Source organism: Saccopteryx leptura, chromosome 1, assembly GCF_036850995.1.
Source record: "Saccopteryx leptura isolate mSacLep1 chromosome 1, mSacLep1_pri_phased_curated, whole genome shotgun sequence".
Classification (NCBI taxonomy): domain Eukaryota; kingdom Metazoa; phylum Chordata; class Mammalia; order Chiroptera; family Emballonuridae; genus Saccopteryx; species Saccopteryx leptura.
Window position 1 is genome coordinate 206,543,817 of NC_089503.1, and position 26,769 is coordinate 206,570,585.

The following is a 26,769-nucleotide window of genomic DNA, read 5'->3' on the forward strand; positions in this document are numbered from 1 at the left end:
CGGTTCTCCCTCTCACACTCACACTCAACTGCGACCGCCGCCGCGCGGGTTCTATTCCCGCCCCGCCCGGCTGCCAGGTTACGCGCCTACTTGACGGCTCGTTCAGCCAATTAGCAGTGTCTCGGTGGGAGGTGCTCCTCAGCGATTGGTTGGCAGAAGGAGGGCGCTGCGCAAAAACAGAGGAGCGTTGCGCTCGGAGCTCAGAAACTGCCAGCTTAGATCACAGGCTCTAAGGCTGAGGCAGAAGGAGGGAAGGACTGGAAGGAAGACAGACAGGAGGGAAAGAGACTTGGGAAGGAAACAGCAGAAAAGAAACTGCTCATCACACTTACAGCGAGTCAAATGATGGTGGAGATGACGGAGAGAAACAAGACTATGAAAGCCAAAAAATACAAATAGAGCAAAAGAGAGGGGGATATGTCAAGAAGAACATCCATCCGGAGAAATGAAGAGAATGAAAGTTTTCTGCTGCAGAGCCGTTCTAAGCTTTTCCGGCACAACATTCTCTCGCTGTTTTTAAGCCCTTTTGCATTTGCCCGCCGTTAACATTAAGAGGCATGTTCAGCGGTGCCGGCAGCATTTCCTCTTCCTTCTCCTCTTCCTCTTCATCATCATCTTCCTCCTTCTCCTTTCCCTCTTCCTCCTTTTGCCATCAGCAAGAAGACAAACCGAGGACAGTCTTGAAATATCGAAATTTCCTCCTTGGGATTTGCCAGCGCCGCGTTGCGCCAAGACTGTTGGAATAAAGGACGCTGACTATTGTATTATTATTTTATTAATTGGTCAGTGGGAAGATTACAGATGAGGAAAGGGGACGCTAGTCACCCTTCCTGCGCTAAGATTGAAAAATGAAGCCCTAAAATAAAGCAAAAGGAGTAAGATATTTTTCAAGGCCAAAAAGCCACAGGAGCCCCCCCCCCACAGCGCACTTTTATTTGTATTTAATTTTCTTTTTCGTGGTGGCGGAGGAGGTGATTGGGTGGCTGACTGGCTGCGGGAAGCTGCTTCCTTTCCCTTTGGAGATGATTGTGCTATTATTCTTTGCCTTGCTCTGGATGGTAGAAGGAGTCTTTTCCCAGCTTCACTACTCGGTGCAGGAGGAGCAGGAACATGGCACTTTTGTGGGGAATATCGCTGAAGATCTGGGCTTGGACATTACAAAACTTTCGGCTCGCAGGTTTCAGACGGTGCCCAACTCGCGGACCCCATACTTGGACCTTAACCTAGAGACCGGGGTGCTGTACGTGAATGAGAAGATCGACCGCGAGCAAATCTGCAAGCAGAGCCCCTCCTGCGTCCTGCACCTGGAGGTATTCCTAGAGAACCCCTTGGAGCTGTTCCGGGTGGAGATCGAAGTGTTGGACATCAATGACAACCCCCCCTCCTTCCCGGAGCCGGACTTGACAGTGGAGATCTCTGAGAGCGCCACGCCTGGCACCCGCTTCCCCTTGGAGAGCGCATTCGACCCAGACGTGGGCACTAACTCTTTGCGCGACTACGAGATCACCCCCAACAGCTACTTCTCTCTGGACGTGCAGACCCAGGGGGATGGCAACCGATTTGCCGAGCTGGTGCTGGAGAAACCGCTGGACCGAGAGCAGCAAGCGGTGCACCGCTACGTGCTGACCGCGGTGGACGGAGGGGGAGGGGGAGGAGGAGGGGACGGAGGGGGAGGGGGCCTGCCCCCCCAGCAGCAGCGCACCGGCACGGCCCTGCTCACCATCCGAGTGCTAGACTCCAACGACAATGTACCCGCCTTTGACCAACCCGTCTACACTGTGTCCCTACCAGAGAACTCGCCGCCGGGCACGCTGGTGATCCAGCTCAATGCCACAGACCCAGACGAGGGCCAGAACGGCGAGGTCGTGTACTCCTTCAGCAGTCACATTTCGCCCCGGGCGCGGGAGCTCTTCGGACTGTCCCCGCGCACAGGCCGGCTGGAGGTGAGCGGCGAGCTGGACTATGAAGAGAGCCCGGTGTACCAAGTGTACGTACAAGCCAAGGACCTGGGCCCCAACGCCGTGCCGGCGCACTGCAAGGTGCTCGTGCGAGTGCTGGATGCTAACGACAACGCGCCCGAGATCAGCTTCAGCACCGTGAAGGAGGCGGTGAGCGAAGGCGCGGCGCCCGGCACGGTGGTGGCTCTCTTCAGCGTGACCGACCGCGACTCCGAGGAGAACGGGCAGGTGCAGTGCGAGCTGCTGGGCGATGTGCCGTTCCGCCTCAAGTCTTCCTTCAAGAATTACTATACCATAGTGACCGAGGCCCCCCTGGACCGAGAGGCGGGGGACTCCTACACTCTGACCGTGGTGGCTCGGGACCGGGGCGAGCCTGCGCTGTCCACCAGTAAATCGATCCAGGTGCAAGTGTCAGATGTGAATGACAACGCGCCGCGTTTCAACCAGCCAGTCTACGACGTGTATGTGACCGAGAACAACGTACCGGGCGCCTACATTTACGCTGTGAGCGCCACGGACCGCGACGAGGGCGCCAACGCCCAGCTAGCCTACTCGATCCTCGAGTGCCAGATCCAGGGCATGAGTGTCTTCACTTACGTGTCCATTAACTCTGAGAACGGCTACCTGTACGCCCTGCGCTCCTTCGACTATGAGCAGCTCAAGGACTTCAGCTTCCAGGTGGAAGCCCGGGACGCTGGCAGCCCCCAGGCGCTGGCTGGCAACGCCACGGTCAACATCCTCATCGTGGATCAGAACGACAACGCCCCTGCCATCGTGGCGCCCCTGCCGGGGCGCAATGGGACTCCGGCGCGCGAGGTGCTGCCCCGCTCGGCGGAGCCGGGTTACCTGCTCACCCGCGTGGCCGCGGTGGACGCAGACGACGGCGAGAACGCCCGCCTCACCTACACCATCGTGCGCGGCAACGAGATGAGTCTCTTCCGCATGGACTGGCGCACCGGGGAGCTCCGCACGGCGCGCCGGGTCCCGGCCAAGCGCGACCCCCAGCGGCCTTACGAGCTGGTGATCGAAGTGCGCGACCACGGGCAGCCGCCCCTGTCCTCCACCGCCACCCTGGTGGTGCAGCTGGTGGATGGCGCTGTCGAGCCCCAGGGCGGGGGCGGGGCCGGGGGGTCGGGAGAGCACCAGCGCCCCAGCCGCTCCGGCGGCGGGGAGACCTCGCTCGACCTCACCCTCATCCTCATCATCGCTCTAGGGTCGGTGTCCTTCATCTTCCTGCTGGCCATGATCGTGCTGGCCGTGCGCTGCCAGAAAGAGAAAAAGCTCAACATCTACACGTGTCTGGCCAGCGACTGCTGCCTCTGCTGCTGCTGCTGTGGCGGCGGGGGCTCGGCCTGCTGCGGCCGCCAAGCCCGGGCGCGCAAGAAGAAACTCAGCAAGTCGGACATCATGCTGGTGCAGAGCTCCAACGTGCCCAGCAACCCGGCCCAGGTGCCGGTGGAGGAGTCCGGGGGCTTCGGCTCGCACCACCACACCCAGAATTACTGCTACCAGGTCTGCCTGACCCCAGAGTCCGCCAAGACCGACCTGATGTTCCTTAAGCCCTGCAGCCCTTCTCGGAGTACGGACACTGAGCACAACCCCTGCGGGGCCATCGTCACCGGCTACACAGACCAGCAGCCCGACATCATCTCCAACGGAAGCATTTTGTCCAACGAGGTAAGGCTGAAGCGAAAGGACCACCATCTCTCATCTCCTCCATCCGAGAGCCTGCTCTAGCCCGGCCCTTGTTATCTCTGGTGCACTGTGTATTTATTTTTAGGATATTAGCTGATTTGTATCTTTGTGGGGGAAGGGGGCCCACCGTATTCGTATTCGACCCCTTTGTGTGTAAACTAAACTTCGTGTTGTCCCTAATTTTCTGCGCTCCACCCCTCCGCGTCTATTTTCATCTCCTCCCCTTGGTGCTCTACCACCCCGGACCTTCCTTATTCCCTCTGGCGTCTTTGCTCTAAAATTCTAACATCCTCTCAGTCGCTTCCCTTCTCAGACATCTGGGAGTGAAGGGGCCAGTGGGCGGGGACAGAGGGAAATGGGGTAGAGGAACTTGCTGGCACTGGCAAAGGTCTCTTTCTCTTTGCGTTTGTCGCAGGCATTAACCAAGTTCATTGTTTTGCCCTGTTTATCGATGTAAAAGTAAGCTATAGACTGTTTAACTTTGCACAGTTGTCTAAACTCGAATGCATGTTGTAGTGAATGAGTTATCAGATTCTTGTCCTCTGAACTTGGGTTGCAGAAAAGCCTTCAGTTCTGTTCTGGACAGCGTTTACAGACGCCCTTGAAGCCCAAGGCAACACACGGTGTGAATCTGAATGAAGTTGCTTTGGCACAAACCCCTGTAACCATAAACTAAACAGAAGGCTTAAACAGCTGTTGTCTTAAATATATATTTTAGCTAATAATCACTTTCTTGCTACTGTTTTTGATAAATCACTGCTATTGCCTTTCTTCATCAAAGAATTTGGATAGTCAATTCTGATTTGTGCTTAAAAGATGGAGAAGTGGCAAAGTTGGAAGGAGGGAGGGAGAGGGAGACAAGAGTTGATTTGTGTGAAAGAAAGTTTGGACTGTAAGAGGTGAGTGGGTGGAGGAGCCAGAGGGCCTTCGGAAGGGGAAAGATTTTGGCGGGAGGGAGGGTTATGAACCCCTTTCTTGATAGGTTATTTTATTTATCTGAGCCTTAGATACCATTAATTGATTTTCATGAATACTTGTACAGCTCATTTGTATCTTAAGCACATTTTGAAAATAAACAACAAAATAATTCCATAAAATATCCAAACTTTTTGCTTATTGAGCGTGCTGTTTTTTTGTGTGTGTCAACCAGTATACATCTGAACACTTTTCAGGCATTGAAAGAAAGACTGCAAAGTATAACTAGGTTGACTCCATTAGAGACAACAGTAATGAGGCCCAGTGCTGAGGTCACTTACATTCTCTCCTTAAACACACCCACACGTTGAAAATTGGCCTTTCATTCTGCATTTTTTTAACCTTTACTGAACATCTAGACTGAAGTGTCTTTAGGTATCTCCCTGCCCTTACCGGGCAAATGGGCTGAGGTCTTGGGACAAAGTAGAAATTCATAAAAATGTACACAATCAAGCTAGAATTAGTTCCTAACCTCAAAAGCAGACTAATAGTTAAACCCTTAGCATTCAAATACTCTTGATTTATTTTTTTTCTAGACTAAACACCAGAGAGCAGAGCTCAGCTATCTAGTTGACAGACCTCGCCGAGTTAACAGGTATGGACTCTTCTACCTCCCCTCCACCCCGGTTGGTGTATGGCCGATCAACTACCTATTATAAGTAGGAATTAGGTATATTATTCAATATTAAAATATAAAACATATAAAGTATTTCCAGTTAAGGCAGGAAATAAATACTAATTAAGTTGTTTTTCCTAGATAATACATTAAAATATGGGTATAATTTATATGTAAGTTATTAATATATTTGAATATTTGTCAGCTTTCACTCCTACACTCTTTCTGATATTCTTCCTAACTCTTCTGGGTATATGTATACATTTGGTGCATAAAAATGATATGGCCATAACCTTAGTTCCAATCATAGAATATTGCCTGAACTTTACGTGACTTAAAGGATTTAAACTGATTGTTAATGCTCAGTTTTAAGAAGTTAGTCTTAAGTTTCTGAAAACATATTTTTGCAGAAATAAAGCCATCTATGAGTCTGCAGCGCCACTGGTGACCATGTGGTGGCAGAAGAATGTTTTCTGTGTTACTTCACCTTTTTGATTCTAATATATTCACATTTTTTGTACTTCTAGTTCTGCATTCCAGGAAGCCGACATAGTAAGCTCTAAGGACAGTGGTCATGGAGACAGTGAACAGGGAGATAGTGATCACGATGCCACCAACCGTGGCCAGTCAGCTGGTAAGTGTGATCAAAGGGCAATCTAAATGCTGACTTTTATAATTTTTTACTACAAAATAAGTCTAGGAAGGATGATGTCTTAGGTAATATTTTGTAAATTTAATGTTGGTACATCTGCATAAAAAGATAGTATCATCCTATGTTGATAATTGTATACCCAAAGAGGATTATAAAAAGTCAATGTTCCTTTGGAGAGTTACAGTTAGAAATTTATTGTGGCATATGTTGGAATATGAAAGATTTCTTCCTCATGTAATTTGCTTTAATGGAATTATATTGCATGCAAAAACGCCATAGATCTCTCACCTGGGCCAGTCCTCAGTCTTCAGTCAATTAGGGTATTATTAGACTTGTTTGTGGATGAGGTAACTGAAGCTGAATGAAATTGATTGACCTGTACAAGGTCACAAGAGGCTAAGTGAATGACTGGTAATGAAAACCCAAATTTCTTGCTTTCGATACAGAGCAGTTTGCACGCCACCAAGGAATGAATGAGAGACCAACTGGTAATTAAAAGTCACAGGAGGTTGAAAGCAGGATTTACAATTCTGGGTTCTTGGGCTTCAGGACCTTAGTAAACATTTGATAGTGTGTATTTTCTGAAGTGTTCTAGGTTTTCTCATATTTTTCAACAGGGTTGAAAAAAGTTGGACTCAGTGTATATTCATATGTGGATTTAATGGTAGTCACTGATGGGGTTACAATAGGATACATAGACTTAACTTTTATTTTACTTTATATATTTTGCTTTAATCTTTCTATATAAATTTAACCTTTACATTTTATAGGACCCTGATAACTCTAATTGCTAATGTGTAAAGAAAACACTTAAGAGAAATTTAAAAAATGTACCTTAAAATAGTGAAGATAATTTGATAAAATTTGGGGGTGTTTTTTTTGTTTCTTTCATTTATACTTCAACTAAAAGGGTGCTTGTTGATTTTTTTTCCTTTCTGATTATTTTTTGTGTTTATATGACATATAAGAAAATGGAAAGGAAAGTCAACTTTTGTAACTTCCAAAACTGTCCATCATTGAATCACCTCTGGGTTCACCTCCTTTCACTTGCAGTTTGAGCTTTATTTTGGTTAATGCCAGAAGCGTGGAGTAATGGGGTCCTCGTTTTCAAGGTAACGTTGGTCCTCGAGAGCACCCATTCCTCAACACGCCTGGTGGAGCCCTGAGTGGTGCTGAGGCAGTGTGTCAAAGGGTATACACGCCCATGGTCGCCTGGCAGCAGTGGCTGTGCAAGTCTAAGCCTGGGCGAATGTGTGCTGTGTCTGAGGCTGCCTGAGCCTTGGAAAACTCAGGCAGGAGGAGGGGTACAGGCTGCTCAAGGCTCTCTTTATATTGCTGCAAGTCATTAATATGCAGACCTAATGAGACCTGAGAACTGCCAAGAATCCCCGGAGGTCCCTGCCCCTTGCAGGCCTTCACGCTAAGTGAACAGAGCATCTATTTAGTGTCTGGGAACCTGACAACAAACCAGATCTTGCCAGAAGTTTATCGTTGAGTACAAAGTCCCTTTCATTTTGGCCCTAAATATGGCATATGATTTATTGTTATCTTTAAGAAGCTGTACGTTTAGAATTGGGCACACCTATTCTGTCTCAGAGTTTCTAACTTCTAATAGCCTTTCAAAACTCTTAAACCCAAATCTTTAATATGAGCAACAAAGTATCTGCTGCATGCTTCCTGGGATACATCTGATTTCCGCCCCACTCCCCCGCTTTGTTTTTCTTTCTGTGGCACTCCCATCTCGAAGAACAGTTCAACTAGTTTAGCCCCTGAGCTATAATGAGCTATAATACCCAAAGAAAGAGAAACGAATAAACATCTGCAAAAACCGCTCAACTTGGAACACGGATGGGAATATATTCTCGCCCATGCGCTTTGCTGGTAGCTCTTTTATTTCCCAGGCACTGAAGAGTTGCCATTTGGGTAACGTTTCTTTCAAATCATTTGAGATGTCAAAGCATTCAAAGGAAAATCAAAATGCTTAATTGTGTTCTGAGAAAACATTTTTAAAATGTAAGGCAGTTTTTATAATTTATTATTATTATTTTTTTTACCAAAATGGCCATTTTCTTTCTATATTTACGTTTCTCAACATGTAAAAGTATTACAGAATTTACAATTCATTATCAGGTATAGGGGAGACACTACGTACTGGGCACAAGACTAGCTATGTCAGAATTGGAATAGCACACTCTTTTTAAGAAGTAATCACATCTGTGTGTGCTGACCTTTAAGTAATTTTAATATGTCTAATTTTATTGCAAGAATGATTTTCAATATTTTCTTTCTAAGTATAAAATATTAAGTACAGATAATTAAAATGCATTGACAATGCTTTTTTCCACTCACACTGATGCTATTTACTATTTACCCACACCAAGTAGTTAGAATATTTTCTAAAACTTAAACCCGTTTCTGGTAAATAAGTATATACATTTGTTTTATTTCTTTGAAAAGTCAGGTATTAATGACCTAACAATGTTGCAATGTTTAGGAAATATTCAAAGCGCATCTTATTTTCAGCTGTAGGATATGAAAACATTTTGTAACTATAAGCAAACCTCACGCAACTTGTTTTTAAAGGGAAATGGTTAGATTATCAAGAAAAAATAACTGGAAAGATACAGATTCTGAATTCTCTCCTTCAGTTTGTAGCCCATTCCATATTGCATTTCATACACTATTTAGCATGGTGCGTCACCTGTTTAAACCTCCTCACTTTTTCTGTATTCCCACTTTCTTGTTCTATGTCAACATGATTTATTTAGATCTGCGTTCTATTTATTCTTCTATGAATACTTTTCTTTTTTGTTCTTGCTCCCTGCCCCCTGACTTGTCCCATTTCTAAGCCAATTGCAGTCACCAATTTTGTTCATAGAAGGGCTTTAAATACGGAGGCAGCTGCAGAGAATCACATAAGCTCTCCCAGTTTTCCACTGCACCTGGCTGGCTGGCTCCATTTGTGAAATTCTTCGGCTTGCCCACTGCTCTGCAGCACTTTCTCCCTATAGCCTTGTCAAGGTGCTTTCCGTTGTTTTCAGTACACTGTTGATGTATTGGCTAGATATGGCAGAAGTCCAAGGAGATGTGGTAAATGCGTGCATAAATCATTACAAGCAGGAAAACTGATTAATCACAGCTTAAACAGCCAAAGAAAGCCAACGTGGGTTTCAAAAGAAATGCATTTTCAATTTTGTTTATTATATCATTATATTAAAAGATAGGCTTGCTTTTCTCATTTAGAATCCTGAGATGACATTTTTTGTTGCATATTTTTTAACATTTTATATTATTAAAGGTACATCTATGGAGATCTATTATGTTATAAGGAGTTTTTTTCACTTAAAATACAATATGCATAACACTAGAATTAATTATAAATTTATTTGTAATAATTGTAGCTTCTTAAAAATATATATTGAAGAGGAGAACATTAATAAGTGATTCTGTTAATATTACTTCTTATAGTTTACCTCAAAATGTCAAATTGCCCTTCTTGTTAATCTTTTTTTTTTCAGTTATAAGGAAATTTAGCTTCTAAATTTATTTATTTATTAACTAATTATTATGAGATTGATAAATGATACATGGTCAAAAATTGGCTATACATTTAAAAATAAAGTGATTTGAATTATCAATAAATTCAAACTAGTAGGTAAATTATATCATGAAACGTTTTGTCATTGAATAACTATAGCAATATCAACAAGAGAATCCTTGACTTACCATCCATATAAATTTCCTTTTGCAAACTCCAATAAGGATTCAGACACTGACAAAGTTTTTGGCTTATAAATAAATTGAATTTACATTATTGTTTGCAAAAGCTTACTGAGGTTTCTGGTGAAAATCTGGGCTACAACTTGATGTGGAGATATTTATAATTAGAAAACTATGTGACAAAATATTGGGCAAAGGTAAGTATTTTGAAAATATAAGGAGGGAAACTGGCCCTGGCCGGTTGGCTCAGCGGTAGAGCGTCGGCCTGGCGTGCTGGGGACCCGGGTTCGGTTCCCGGCCATGGCACATAGGAGAAGCGCCCATTTACTTCTCCACCCCACCCCACCCTCCTTCCTCTCTGTCTCTCTCTTCCCCTCCCACAGCCAAGGCTCCATTGGAGCAAAGATGGCCTGGGCGCTGGGGATGGCTCCTTGGCCTCTGCCCCAGGCGCTAGAGTGGCTCTGGTCGCGGCAGAGCGACACCCCGGAGGGGCAGAGCATCGCCCCCTGGTGGGCAGAGCATCGCCCCTGGTGGGCGTGCCAGTCGGGCGCATGCGGGAGTCTGTCTGACTGTCTCTCCCCCTTTCCAGCTTCAGAAAAATACAAAAAAAAAAAAAAAAAAGAAAATATAAGGAGGGAAACTTATGATAGATGTTTTGAATTTTCATGTTTGAATTATGTTGATAAATATTTTCATTCATATCACAGACTCCTAAAAATTATAACAGTTTTTATGGTTATAATTAATAGGTCTCAGTTTTCCAGTGTTATGTGGCTAAAAGAAACCTGGAAATTTTCTCAAAGAATTGTGCTGATTTTCTTTAAAATTAACTTATGTTTTTAAAAAAAGGAAACTTTTTATGAAGGTTTGGTGCATGATAAAGAAATGAACACATAGTTTTGTATTATTACATTCATCAGAAAGCAGTACAAAGTTGAATAAAAATTTAATATTTTTAAAATTACAATTTGTTCTCAGTGGTAATATCACTGTCTCTGACTATAAAGGACAAGTTACTTGCCAGTTACAAAAGACATATTTTAAAATTTGCCTAAATATATCTATGCATAACAGGCAGTCTATCACATCAGCTGTCATCCCTTATAGAACAGATTATTTCTGAGAAGTGTGGAAAATAAATAAACAATTAGGAGATGAAATTGCAAGTAATATATATATATATATATATATATAGAGAGAGAGAGAGAGAGAGAGAGAGAGAGAGAGAGAGGGAGAGAGAGAATTTTTAGAAACTAGCATACCTTCAAAACTGAAGTTTGTTCTATATGTTTCTGCTGTACGAATCCTACAGGTACTTTGGTAAGGGCATTTGAATGATGATCAAAAATATCAGGTTAAATTTATTTTTTTTATGAGTTCAATTTGAGCCATTAAAACATCCCATAGCAATGTGAATTTTATTTTGTCATTTTACTGTGTCACATGCTAAAATTCCTGTTATTCCTGTGCATCATGACATCATTTATCACAACAAAACTTAAATATACCTCAGCTTATTTGGTCACTAGAATGACATTTAATAGAGTTAGTGATAAATGAAAAAAATTAAAATAATGTTAGTTTTTCAATGGCTCCTTAAGATGAAGACCAGTAATGGGAAAATTTTATTTGGTTTTCCAACTATATATCTAAAAATTAAATGAAAATAATTCATTTCAATAAATGTTTTTGTTGCTTATTTTAAATTTATTGCTGTACTTCTTATGTTTCTTTAAAAAAAGTTTCTATGATATTTTCCTCATAAGAAATGTGTACACTTGCTTTATCAGTAAAACCGGTAAAACATATTTATGTATAATTCATGCCACCTTATCTCCTAGTTATATAAAGTTGTGTATTATGACTATTGGAATTCCACTTTAAAAGGATTAATTCCTTTTACTAAGAACGTTATTGACAAGTGTTTCCTGTTTGTTTATTTTTTTCCTTCTGTCAAGTAACAGTGTTCCAAGAAAAACTTCATCTTATCCCACCACTTTTCTTCTTACGCACCTGTTATATTTTCTGTGCAGGTCCTCAACTCACAAGAACTTTATTACGTTATCTGGGGGGGATTTTAGTAATTAAAAGAGGCAGAATACTATATACTTCAAGAGAAGAAAATGGGCACAATTGAGTATAAACTGCCCATAAAAACAACTTCTACTAAACGTACCTCCTAACATAATTAATCAGCATCTGCACAACATTGAGATACTAGTTTATTAAAATTTTTCTTTGTATCTCATATTCATAATTACTCACTTGAGTACAGGTCCTCAAAAAGATGTGAAAGATTATTAATAGTCTCGTGGTAGGTATTTAAAATTATATTTCTCAGTCATGTGAGAAATAAAATGTATTGATTCTAAATTTTGCAATAAGTACCCCTCTTTATTAGGATCCAATAAGGCCATTCTCTTAATATTTGAATAATTACATCAACTTCAAATTCAGTATCTCTTGAATTTACTTTTAAAATAAATAAATACTACTAATAATTTTCCTCTCAACGATAGGTCCATCTATTTAAAACAGCCCCTCCCCCCATACTCATTATAAATAGGGAGCATTTATAGTATAATGCATCCAAATACAAATCTCTCTGGTTTTCTAACTTCTCCCTGGTATGTCAGTGTGTATCAGGGACACACTTTCCCCCCTCCACTTTTTCTCTATACATAGACCTTGCCGAAAGAGGATAAAGAACTGACCTCTGTTTTCTAGAGAAACACTGACATGTTTTACATGCGGGTCTGAGTCTGGACCTTATCCCGGCTTCAGCTCACGTTTCTGTTCCTCAACACTTCACTGATCAGTAATTTATTTGCAGGCTTATGCATGACAACTGTCAACGAAATGTTATAATCGAAGTTAGACTTTCCATTACACCTACTTTAAAATAAAAAAGTCATTATAAAGTGAGATTAACATATGATAAGAAGATTGGTGTTATTTCTTGAAACATAATTTATGTAATCAGTGGTTCTTAATCCATGGAGAATTTACATAATTACTAACTTAATATTGAAAAATTAGCCTGACCAGGAGGTGGCGCAGTGGATAGAGTGTCGGACTGGGATGTGGAGGACCCAGGTTCGAGACCCCGAGGTCGCCAGCTTGAGTGCGGGCTCATCTGGTTTGAGCAAAAGCTCACCAGCTTGGACCCAAGATCACTGGCTCAAGCAAGGGGTTACTCGGTCTGCTGTAGCCCGCCAGTCAAGGCACATATGAGAAGGCAATCAATGAACAACTAAAGTGTCACAATGAAAAAGTAATGATTGATGCTTCTTATCTCTCTTCGTTCCTGTCTGTCTGTCCCTATCTATCTGTCTCTCTGACTCTCTCTGTCTCTGTATAAACAAAACAAAACAAAAACAATCCAGCACCATAAAAAAAAGAAAAAAGAAAGAAAGAAATATTGAAAAATTATTCTCTTTATTTTATATATACATATGTTAACAGATAAGTAAATCAGTATGGGACAGGATATCATCAGGATTTAAAAAACTAAAACTTGCTCAAGAGTTTGAGTCACATAATATTTATGAAAAAAACAATCAAGTGTGATCATTAAATAAATATTATTCTGCTGGTTAAACAAACAAGGAAAATCCCAAACATACTAGGCATACATTCAAGTTTCTTACATACAGACCAATCCTACTTTGGTTATTTCAAACTGATGGTGTTGAAAACCATAATAAATATGTTTAGAAAAACATTAAAATGAAATCTTGGTTTATGTACTTGTTTATCTACATTAGTGCTAATTATCAAAGTGACTATCAAATAGTATTCTATAGTGCTCAAAATTGTTATGCTTTGTTTAAGAAACTGAACGAGCTTTCTTGAGCCATAAACTGATAATATGTAATAGTCCTGTCAATCTACAGGAGACAATGAACCTTGAAGTTGACATTTGAAATCTTGATACAGCAAGTCCTCACTTAATGTCATTGATAGGTTCTGTGAAATGACTTATAATAAACCAATTTTTCTATAGGCCAATTAATATAAACAAGAGTTAAGTTTTTATGACATCTTATCGGAATCATAACAAAGTGATGAAACATTATTCAAGGACCTGCTGTATTCTAGGATTAGTAAACAAAGTTTGTGTTGAGTAGGACCAGTGTTTTCCAGTATAGAACAAGTAATAAGGTATTTGTCAATAGTATCTGCAGTTGCCTCACATTGCACTTGGTTACCTTGGTTTCACTAAATACAGTAATTTGTTCTGGATTTGTGTGAAGTGGTTAATGATTAGTAGTTTGTAGTAATATGGGCCTATCAGAGTGTCATTGAGAACTACACTTTAGGAAGTCATTTTCTAGGACCCGAGGGAAGCATGTTCTTGGCCTCTTGTAAAATCTTATTTCAGTCTTGTTATTTACCGGTTTATCAATATGTATACCAGTTTTCTGTTGAGTTTCACTTTTTGTTTTATGTTCAGATTTCATAATTTATATATCAACTTGAGTGCTTTGCATAGTTCTTCCAATTTTATGCCTAAGAAAAAAATATCAGATGATTTATCATCTTCAGAGATTTATGGATTATGAAAACTTCTCACTGGGGTTTTTTTCTGTTATGAACTTCACCAGAGATTCCTAAAAGTATTCATTGTTTTTCTACTCACCACTTCCAAATTATTTAAAAAATATAGAGCCAGTATATTTTCCTCAATACCCTGAATTCTTTTTACATCTGTCTCAGAGGCCTCTTTCCCAAGTCTTATCCTTAACAAAATTATATGACGGGCTTTTTGGTCCCCGTCAGTTTAAGACAGGAAAATTGTGAAGATTCCAGCCATCACTCTCTGTGCTGCCCGCAGCCGGCCATGTTGCTGAATCGTACTTCAGCTCTCCCCTCTTTCCTGCTCCCAGGGATGGATCTCTTCTCCAACTGCACCGAGGAATGTAAAGCCCTGGGCCACTCAGATCGGTGCTGGATGCCTTCTTTTGTCCCTTCTGATGGACGCCAGGCGGCTGATTACCGCAGCAACCTGCACGTTCCTGGCATGGACTCTGTTCCAGACACCGAGGTATTTGAAACTCCAGAAGCCCAGCCTGCGGCAGAGCGGTCCTTCTCCACCTTTGGCAAAGAAAAAGCCCTTCACAGCACCCTGGAGAGGAAGGAGCTGGATGGACTGCTGTCTAATACACGAGCGCCTTACAAACCACCATATTTGAGTAAGTATTATGCAAAAGGCTGCATCAAAGTGTTTCCTTTGAGGGATTAGAATTTAGCAAGTCACTGTTGGTAAAAAGGGAGTTGAGATTGTTTTCAGACACAAGGATGACAGCAACTCTTGGATGCAGGCAACAGTAGTTTTCCATACTTTAAGATGGAAAAATGAATAACATACTTAAAAGGAGGACAGCTTTCTGTCTCAGAACATGGTGGTTGACAACAATCAAAAACAATACTTTTCATGTTATTGAAAACATTTTTCAAATGCTATTCATATTTCCTTTGAGTATTGCCATCTTCCTTACTTGATTTACATGTGTTTTGAAGGGCTTACTCAAGGTAGGAAAACATCTCTTAATTCTTGAGTCACTGAGAGATCTCGTTTTCTTATTGATGCCAGCATTACTGCCTAATCACCCCTTTACCATAGTGACATCAAACATATTGAGCCTAATTCAGAAATCAGTGCAGCTACTTTGACCATTCAACATGGTTTAGTAATATGTTGGTATGGATTCAAGTCTGCTTCAAACCAGAGGAATATGTGATAAAAAGCATATCAACACAGCAGTATTCTTCAACTTTGATCATTTCACTCATCTTTTTCCATTTTAGGACCATATTATCTGAGTGGGTTATTTTATACAACCACTGTGATAAATAAATTGCTTTGAGATTCTTTACAATATATTTCCTTTGAGGACCTTCGTAATGAAATTATACCATTTATTGGCTGCTACATGGGCATCTTTTTCTTTTAGTTAATAGATATATGCTACTGACAGTTTAATAATTTGGTCAAACCACAGGAATTAATATTTGATAAGGATGAAACTTAGAACAGGGCAAGCAAAAGATGCCTTTTATCTTGAATAGCAAATCCATCATACAGGATGGTTTCTTACTTTCATCGTCTAATGCAAAAAAAAAATCTTAAAACTGTAAGTTGGAAACAAAAGATGAGGTAGATTGCACATGTATTGTTCTTTTTATGACTTATGAAATGGGAGGAAAAAGGAAAAATACTTAAAGGTAGAAGAACCCATATGTTAACTCTGATGAATATAAATGTGAAAGGCATAGATTGAACTCACTGAGGACATGGCTACTACTCTGGCCTCTAATAATAGGAATAGACAGTGTCATATGACTCAAGAGTGGATCTGCCATTGAGTGCATACATTGTGATGGCAACATTGATCAGAGATTGTATAATGAAGGATAGTATTCAGCTTTCTGAATTATTCAGAACTGCCATCACACAAGCAGGATATAGTATGTTAGCATTTCAAAACCAAATAATTGTGCCTCCCTATAAATAATTGATATTTGTTTTGATTCACTTTTTAAAGTTGTAAAATATAATGAAAACACAAATACTTAAGGAAAGTATTGAAATGTCTAACCTAATGAAGATGTAATTTGAATGCTAACATCCTAAAGTTTAACTCACATATCTACACACACACTCATGATTTCAAGTAGCATAAAATCCAATGTCAATAAATGTGATGCAGTCTTTGCCCTTCAAACTGAATTCTAGATTTTAAATTTTGTGATGAAAAAACAAGTTTTGCCAAGTTTTGAACAATATATTTTCACTTTACATTAAGAGTATACATAACAGAGATATAGTATCAATAATTTCAATACAAAAAATCAAAGAACATGCGATTCCAAGTAATTCAAATTTGTATTTATACATAAATACAAGTATTTACTGTTAGTATATATCATCTGGTAAGTCTACATCAAATATAGTGAAAAAATCAATTCACCTTCTTTTGCTTTTAGTGAGCATGAATTTTGATGGTTTTCTTTACATATAGAAGTGAAAATTTAAATGTTTACAAATGTCTTTCTCTACTGACTGGTTTTTAAGTGTCACAGTAACAATTTTATAAATACAAATGTTAATGCTGCATATATTTTAATGAAAATTTCTCTAGTACCTAAGAATGTAGTGTTTTTATTTAGAAACCTGCTTTCAGGGATTATTAAATATGTTAGCAGTTATGTGTGTTGCTAGAAATCAAATAATGTGGCTATTATTCTATCAGGAAATATAGCTTTATTTGCATATTATCCAGATATGAATTAGAATACCTTAGTTTTTAATAGCAATTTATTTTTTCGGTTTTAGCCAGCTTACAAGCTTTAAATTTAAGGTTTAGGAAATTGTGACCTGCATGAAAAATAAGTAGAAATATAGCTATTTTAGTATTTTGTTTTAACTTATATTATCCTCAGTTCTTTGTATAATTTTGATCATGTCTGAATATTTTTTAACACCCAGTGTTTAAAGTTATCTTAGAATCACACAATAATTTTTTAAATTACATCACGGCTCTGATTTAATAGACACATTCACTGTTGTGGTTAATCTAAGAGTACAGACTCTAATCCCAACCCATTTCTGAACACTTTGCCCTCCCAATCCACATGGTGATCGTTGAGATTACTTGTATCATTTATCATTGGCAATAGAAATATTCTCATCTTCTAAATTAAAAAGTACATCCCTTATGTAATTAAGGAAGCTAATAATTGACACTAATTACTTGCTTTTAATCAGAATGCTTAAATAATTATCGCAGTAGCAAATTTTCTTTTGCTAAACGTGCATTTAGTGTTATAATGAACATAATGTACATTTTGATGTCCTGAAAAGTAGCTATATATTTAGTTATTTTTATAAAGCTCTAAAAAAAAAAAAAAAAAAGCCTAATGAGGCTACCACTGTCATTCATACAGTAATGACAGGGAAATAATGATACGCTTAATCATGCAAATGAGATCAATGTCAATACCTAAGAACTTTCCATTTCTATATCTCTGATTGCTAAGGTTACAATGAAAAATTGCAAGAAAGCAACTTTTACACAAAAGTACGTGTATGCACATTTTAAAAAATGTACTTTGTGTTTTTAACAACATACCTAAATACAGACATGTTTCCTTTTTTAAAGGAAAAAATCCATGAAGAACATACATGATGCATTCAATGAAATGAATTTTTTTCTCAATCAGGAGTAATTTTGAAACCACAGCTATTAATATTTGCCTTGTTAGTCATAAGAACTTTGCAAACATGCTTTCTCTTGTTTTGTTACAATATTGTCATTTGCTAATATTCCCATAAGGACCAAGGGGACACACTGAAAAATTGAGGAAAAAAATTTAAACATGTAAAATATGTTCATCATAAAATAAAATCAACACAGAGTTTAGCTATATCGTAAAATGTTAATGAATTTTAGTATAACCTCATCTTTAATCTTTATGAGAGTATTAAAATACTAAAATATTAATTTACCTTTTAGTAAAAGTTATTCGTTGTTTTCAGCATATTAAAATGAAACAAGAAAAAATATTCTCTGAAGTTTAAAAATAACATATTTTTATCATCATGAATTGAAGAATTTAGAATGTGGACATCTTATTTAAAATAATTTAGTCTTTCAAATGACACAAGTCTGCATTAAACAATTTGGACTGTCTCAGCCAATAAGATACAAAAATAATTTAAGTTCACAAATATAATTGGTAAAAGTTTTTAATATAATTTAGAAAAACCCAATAGTTAAAACAATATCTTTAATACTATTTTTTAAATCATTCTTGCTTATGATTTTGGCTTCACCTTTTGAACATCTCATCAAGTTTTTGTTAGTAAACAAACATGTATTTCAGTAAGTAATTAGTCCAAATAATACAGAATTAAAGGTATAAGTATTTGGAAAATTGTTGTTTTCTGATCAATAAACATAGTCCCTAAGAACTAAAAATAATCATAAATAAATAACCAAAGAAATTTTATCTAAAATATATTTGTGAAAATATTTTTATTGATGTCATACAATAATAAATTCTATTAAATAAAGTGAAAAGACTACATTGATATAATGATTTTTAAATCCTAAATTCATGATATTATCTAGAATCACAGGACTATAGGATATCATCTATTAAAAAGTGTCACAGTTCATCCTGTCTTCATATCATACCACACGTTAACTAGTCCATGTAAGCCAAAATATCATGCTAGCTGTTTCCTGACGTAACCTTATTTTTGCCTGCTTTTCAGCCTTTTTGAAATTTCAAAGCTACTCATCCATGTTACAACTAAGAAAAGGTGTCAGAACTTCAAAACATTGCATTTAAAATATTGCTGACATTTTACCTAGACTTTGTTTTTAGTAAACCCCATTTTGGAAAATTTCGTTTGAGCATCTGTATTCTGCTGATCACTTACAGTTTTCATTTGATTGAAATTATAGAGCACATTTTGTTTAGTCACACCTGTTCCCATCCCTTATGACCTCAGTCTGCCTTCTGTACGTTTCCTAATTTGTTGAACTCTAAAGTATAGTAAGAGCATATATAGAATTCAAAATACAACTTTTTTATTGATATGCATTATCCTTATTTTTACACTCCCCTGTGTAGTGTTTTCTCTGAAATTTGTATATTCCTCTAATGTCATAAGGATAACATTACTTTATCAAATATTAAAGTCCACAAATAATCATTTTTATATACTGGCCTTTTTAACATTTCTGACTCAGAGGTCAATGCATCACTAAAAGGATGAACATCTCTTTACAGATTTTTGTTTCTTTTCCAGTAGACATATTTCTTTCTTTTTTTTTATTTTCAAGTTGTACTTTTTTATAATTGTCTATTTCTAAGATTTTTGTTCTTTCACTCTTCTTTATAAGAACAGATCTAGATTTGTAAACTTAACTATTTTTCTCACTATTTTAGTGTATATCTTTGTGATAAATCTCTGTTCTTTGAATCACACCCATTTTTTTAATTTTTTCATTAAATTACTTTTCTCAGGAATTAGTGATTAAAATCTCATAATCAATATAGTTTACTCTCCTCAACTCTGTGCGCAAGAATAAACGATATCTCAAGATCAGGAAAATACCCAACCCCAGTTCATATTCTCTATACATCTACTGTAAAATTTATCTTCACTGAATTTTTTGATATTTTACTTTTTTAAAATAGATAATCTATTCACAATTCATATAATTACTCCAGTTAACTGATGCCCCTCTAACTGGAACCTCTCTATAACTTTAAATAAACTCTAGATAGAATAATGTTATCTTACTTCTTATTTTTTAGTTCTTGGTTAATGGTTTACCTTAACTAATATGGCTTAAAGTGAAAGCTATAAAAATCTTCTGAGCTGCAGATGTGAAACAAAAAGCCCACATCTGGCAATTTCTGTAAGCAACTTGTTTTTTACTTATTCCAATGTCAGTGCTTTTATGACATCCGATATCACTTAAAATTTGTGCCTTTAGGTGCTTTGGACTAGTAGTATCCAATACTTTCATGAGGTAGTCAGATTGATTATTCAGCTATGTATATTATAAATGCTAAATAATTATGTGATAAAAAAAATGAATGAATGAATGAATGAATGTTTTTAAAGTACTCAAATTTTCTTTAATGTTGTTGTCATACTTTCTTTGATACACACACTGGCACATATACTTTTTGATATACCTAGGCAAACTTTCTTTTTTCACCAATTTAAAAAATGTTTTAAACTACTTGTTATTTCTCTCTAGCTAATACCTTAAATATTTTTGTGAGAGAAAGTAGATTTTCAACTCATTCAAAATATTAAAATGCAGCTAACCAAAGTGTTTTGTAAAATTTGATGACATTTTTCAATACTTTGAGATTTTAAATTTCTTTTCCTATGCTCTAAGGACATATTTCATATTCTAAGTTAAATTTATTTTGTATTTCCTGACTCTTTTAGAATTTTAACTACTTCCCTTTCTTACCTAGTCTTGGAGATAATCTTTCTTTTATATATTTCATTTAGTAGGAGCTTTCATCATTTAGTTTCCATTTTACTTACACTTTTAAGAAAACTAATAAATATATACTCTCCCCTGGTTTAGTCAACTATTTTTCTTATTTAATCCCCATGCAAAAGTTATTTTTTGCATTTTATTAATTACATTATTGGGTAATTAACCATATTGAGATATGGTTAATTAAATTATTATACATTTTTAAGGGCATATAGAGAAGACAATTGATAAAAGTAATTTATATCTTTATTTAGTGGTTTACACTTGTTTGTACTTGAGTCTTCATCTATTATATAAAACAGTTAATTTCATGCAAACTTTGCATATTATTGAATTAACATTTCACATATTAATATTATTTATATAACTCATTTTATACTACATATCATTTCCTCCCACTTTCATATTTTGTACATTGGAAGTATTTGTCCATTATGTGAGCCTAACAAAGGAAGATTATCAATTAAAACACAAATAGAAGTATTCACTGAAAAGTCCTATCTACTTGGGAATTTTTTCTGCCTCATCAAACTGAAGATTTATGGGTCTAAATTTAAATGCATTAAATTATAAAAATATTGTAAATAGTCTGGTTTGTATATACCAGATTGCTTGTAAATATTATTAAACATTATTTAATGATCAATGTGCCAGACTTTTGGGGGGTCAGTCTCTGTGTTATGAAATTAGTGTCATTTGGACAAAAATAGCTTGGAAACTGCTTTGGTTTGTGAGGTTCAAGATTGAATAATACTACTGAATCAAAACTAAACTCAGTATAATAATTCAATTTAATGTTTCCTAAAATATAATAAAAACCAGGACAGTTTATATGGAGGTCCAATAAGTATCTCTAATTACTGTATTACTGACCCTTAATTATCTACATCAGTTTAGGTGGGGAGAATAGAGGAGATTTAAAAAAAATTGGACACTAAAATATAATTACATACAAATGGATAAGTATAAAAACAAATTATAAGCTACAAATTTTGTGAATAAAACTTATTTCTGATTCTATAACTAGTACATTATATGAGACATAATATTTCATTATATTTATACATTATGCCTAAGCACAAAACCATATGCTTTCTCCTAGAGATACATTTTCTTTAAGAATTAAAAAGATGATATGTGAACTTCAATAAAATTTCTATAATCTGTAAAATAAACATATCTAAATTATCAATAGTAGCTTTTGAGTCATAGGGTTCAACAAGTTACGTATTATAAATGTTTTCTGTATTCTGTTTTTATGATTCCATTGTATAGATGCATTGGCACATACATGCATCCTGTATAGAAGCCTTGTGCTTTTATTTTCACTTAATTTTTAATTATATTTATTCATTACCAAACAACAGTGATTATATTTAACACAAGAGAAAGTTTATTTAACTGATAGCTACTTCATTATCTGAAACTGTTAACATGACAATGTGGTGCTTGCTGACAGATAAGTGACACAATCAATTTTAATATGTTCCTTTAATTATTAAGGTAGTGGCTGGCTGTACCTTTTGAATACCAGTTTACAATGCATAGCCAAATTAAGCATGACACTTTGGACGAAATAGATGTCTGGTTCCATTGTTTATGTATTATGATGAAGACATTATTTTTACTGCTTGTGAAAATGTAGTAATCCAAGGGTCTTTTCTTACCCCTTTTAATGTTAGCATTAGCCAGAATTCCACACCAGATCCTAATATTACAGGTAGTATTGTTGGATATTTAATTGTATATTTTATACATTCTTGGAATTTAACTTCAGTTTATCATCATGTATTTCAAGGCCAATGCATATGCCAATAACTATATTGCAGCTGAAAATTAGATAATTACAGTACTACATTATTCCATAAAAAACATTTGCAAATGGTTTTTTAAAAAATGTTTAAGTATATGTCTTAATAAAGAATAAAGACCTAAACATAAATAAAATCAGTATCAAACATATTTCTTGTGTTAAATTTTGAATCACCTTGATTAAAAAAATAACCAGAGTAGAGGGGTTCTCATAAATAATGAAACATTATCATTGGGTTTTGACTCAAAGAGCAGTGCATAGTAGAAAGAAGGTATTGGGTAGAGTGGATAATGGCGACAGTAGAAAAAGTGTATATAATACGTATGTTGTTTTGGTGATGTACATTTGATGTTGTATGTAAGATAAAATATTTCATATGTAGGTTTAATCAAAATGGTGGTAGAAGTAGATATGACAGTTAATGTTATGGTTTGACAGTTGCTATCATTTTATTCTTAGAGAATGTATTGAAAACCTGGAGTCTGACCTTTAAAATTAGTATAAAATTCTTGTGCTCTTTTTTTTTTTACCATTAATAAACTTGATAACCAGTCTAATCCCCTTGCTATTCACAAATAGTGTAGTTTTAAGATTTATTTGACACAGAATTAATTACTCATCAGATAATTACACTGAGTCATGGAATCTAAATATGTTTTGGTAGATATATCTTTATTCTTAACTTATCTCAATTATTTTTATAAATAACAATGGCAATAGAGAATAATAGTATGTAGAATAAAATTTAGCTTATTTTTAAACATTTTAAAAATACTGGATAATTTTAAGGATATAAGAAATAGAGAAAATAGTGTACTAAACTCTCCATTTTCTCCAATTTATATAATGATCAATTCTTTCCCAAATTTATTTCACCTAAACACTAACACAACTGCCTCTTCACTGAGATCTTAAGTTCAGAGATCCTACTGTTAGTCCACTAATATCCCCGCATATGTTTATTAAAAATAAAGTTTATTTTTAGCATAACCACAATAATACCCTTTCTAAATTTTTTTCTATCTTTGTTGGTTATTACTCAGATTACCACAATTTTCTCATAAATATTATTTATATTTACAGTTTATTTTACTCATAATTAAAATAACACTTATATATAACAACTTATTTTTAAACTTTTTATTAAATAGAAATGTATAAAAGATGCCTAACTCAATAAATTTTTACAAAATGAGAACACCTGAATAATCAGTGACCAAAACATTAACTAGGTACTGTGTTCAGTTGCCAAACATTACTAGAATTTCATTAAGTCCAGAATTCTGCCCCTTTTCAGCTACTACCAACCGAAGAATTACCACTATCCTGGCCTCTAATCAAAAGCAGTGTTTCTGAGTGTTAATATGTATACACTTTGAATAAATGGAATCGTAGGAATATGTGAGTTCCAGTACAATTTATTAGCCAGTTATTTCTCTCTGGTAATAAACAGAAGCAATCAGCATTGCCCATATATGTCCGTACAAACTAAAATGGCAATTTAGATGGGATGTATTCTCTTTGGATATAATTTTTTTTTTACTATCTTTGGAGTTCTTATGTCTAAGTTCTTAGAAATGTTTGATACTTGTCTTTATAGCTTTCTTATTTATTGAAACATAGTCTTGATACTTAGTGGTGTTTTATAAAAATAAACATTCCCATGTGTTCATTGAATACCACGTTATAACAAAAGAGAGAAATGAAAATATCTGTATTTTACATTTTTTTGAGCCTAGATGAGAGGATTGCAGCAAATTGAAGACTATGATGGTTATAGGAGTATCTGAATAAAGTAAAGAGATTAACCTTTTGGAAAATAGCTTATCTGAAGAGAGTTTAAATGGATTGAGGGGTTGTAAATGGAGAAGAAAAGTGGGAGCAGACATAAATGTTAAGTGCTTAAACAAATACTACACAGACAGATAGAGATCAGTTCATCTGTCTTTATTGAGAGAAAAAAAAAAAGAGAGAAAATGGATCCGTATTACATCCTGAGAGATTTAAATTACACATTAAACAACATATCATGCTCTTATATTCATATTTGCACCTGAGAGCTATGGAAACACTTCACCTAGAAGTGTATGTAGCTTTACAAACTACAACTGTCCACATATGCCTGTGATGTGCAGGAACAGCACTTCCTAGCCCTGTGATGTATTTCCCGCAGAAAATTCTTCCCAAAACGGGCTGGTAAAGGAGTGAAGAGGATGAGGCTTAACTTTACTGAAGGACACGGAGAGGCAATTGAGAAAGCTTTATTACTTTTCTTACTTACTTTTTTAAGTTTGCATTTGACACTATTTTGAATTAGTTTCAGGCATCCAGCACAATGCCTAGACAATAAGGTTATCAAGTGTTCCGTCTGATCACTCAAGTGCCCACCTGGCCCCATAGAAAGTTATTACAGTATTGTTGACTATTTTTTTTATGCTGTAATTTACATTCCGCAAGCCTATGTTTGTAACTAACAATTAGTACGTAATCCCATCCCCAAGAAAGCCTTGGTTTTTCACTATTTCTGTCCCTTCTTGTTTCTACATGGATGACTCTTGTCTTTTTTACTTTGGAATTATGAGAAGAAAAATAAATTTATTTATTTAGTGCAAAGATGGGGAGGCAGAGACAGATTCCCCCATGCACCTGGACTGGGATCCACCTGGGAAGCCCAGTAGGGGGTGATGTTCTGCCCATCTAGGGCCCTTGCTTCATTGCAACTGGAGCCATTTTTTAGCACCTGAGGCAGAGGCCATGGAGCTATCCCTTACATCCAGGGCTAACTCACTCCAATTGAGCCATGGTTGCAGGAGGGGAGGAGAAGAGAGAAAGAAGAAAGAGAAAAAGAAATGGAGGGGGAGGATGGAGAAGCAGATGGTCACTTCTCCTGTGTTCCCTGACCAGAAATCGAACCTGAGGTATCCACACACCAGGCTGACACTTTACCACTGAGCCAACTGGCCAGGGTCAAAAATTTGATTTCTTAAGCCCTTTTTTCTTGCAATAGATGATAAAATATCCAGGAACCAAAATTAAGAAATTGAAGTTTTAGAAGACAACTTGGGGAAATGTGGTGAGTTTAAAAGCTGAGTATGAAATTGGTTTATTATATATATAAATAACAGATTTTGTCAATTAAAAGTATAGATTACAAGTTGAAGGTTTAAGACTCCGTGATATATTTATAAAAGGACAGAAGATTATAGAACTAAAGAATTCATTTTGTCAAATATTTGAATCTTCTCTTTACTGAGTTCGCATATTTCTCTTATAATAAAAAATTTTCTACTTTTGTTATTGTATTATTCTCTGAAATTTTAAGGCAAATATTTAGTTTTTCTCAGTTACTGTGAAATGGCTCACAATTAAGTAAAAGTGAAGAGCCATAATTAACAATTCAAGGTCAATTTGTCTTCTTTCCTTAAGCCTAATTATATGATATAATATATGCTTTCTTATAACAAGCAGGCTATATATGATTATTATGTTTTGGTTAAAATTTTGAAGAGCAAATTAAACAGAGTCAGTTTTAGCACAAGAATTTGGAAATATAAATTAATTGTACAGCTAAAAATATAATGAGGCCCTGTCCAGGTGGCTCAACAGATAACCGGTCAACCCTGCATGCCACAGTTCGTCGGTGGACCCATGTCAGGGCACATTGAAGAAGCAATCAATGAGTGCACATCTAAATGAAACAACTAAGTAGAATGAGTTGATGCCATTCTATCAACAAAAAAATTTTTGAAATAAATAAAAATATAATGACAGGTAAAATAATTAGCTAATCATTAATGCTAAAATTAATAATAGTATTATACTACTGAGTGCTCATTTTGTAAGCATAAGAAGATGAAAGTCAGAAGAGAGGTACCAATTTCATAAATACACAACCAATGTTATGGGTGATAGTTATTCTCATTAATCAAGGATTATGAAATAAACCCTATGAATTTCAGGTTATAGTAAAGTAAGTTTAGATTTAGAGTTATTAATTTTTACTATATAAATATACTTAATTTTACATAGGGTTGTTTCATATCAGACAAGGTAATGAATTCTAACTTTTTCAAACTTGAATTAGCTAAAGGTTTAAGAAATCCATATTTTCAAATTATGTTTAATTTCTATTATGGCAATAGTGTGGAGATAATTATTTCTCAAATTATAACAGCAAAATAGTCTCTTTTTTCTATTTTTAGTTCCTAATTTACAATCAGAAAGGAGATAGCATATGTTAATTCCACAAAAATCCATCATTATAAAAGCACCACTTATAGTTTAACCTAGAAGTATAG

General features: G+C 36.5%; 1 protein-coding gene across 1 annotated transcript in view; it reads left to right on the top strand.

Moving 5' to 3' along the window:
• The first annotated feature begins 221 nt into the window (after positions 1 to 221).
• PCDH10 (protocadherin 10) overlaps positions 222 to 26,769 on the top strand; it is a 42,432-nt gene continuing 15,884 nt past the window's right edge. The window contains exons 1-4 of the mRNA XM_066385199.1: positions 222 to 3,635; positions 5,165 to 5,223; positions 5,772 to 5,878; positions 14,506 to 14,811. Coding sequence (XP_066241296.1) covers positions 1,023 to 3,635; positions 5,165 to 5,223; positions 5,772 to 5,878; positions 14,506 to 14,811 — 3,085 coding nt within the window. The 5' untranslated portion in view covers positions 222 to 1,022. The remainder of the gene's footprint in view (positions 3,636 to 5,164; positions 5,224 to 5,771; positions 5,879 to 14,505; positions 14,812 to 26,769) is intronic.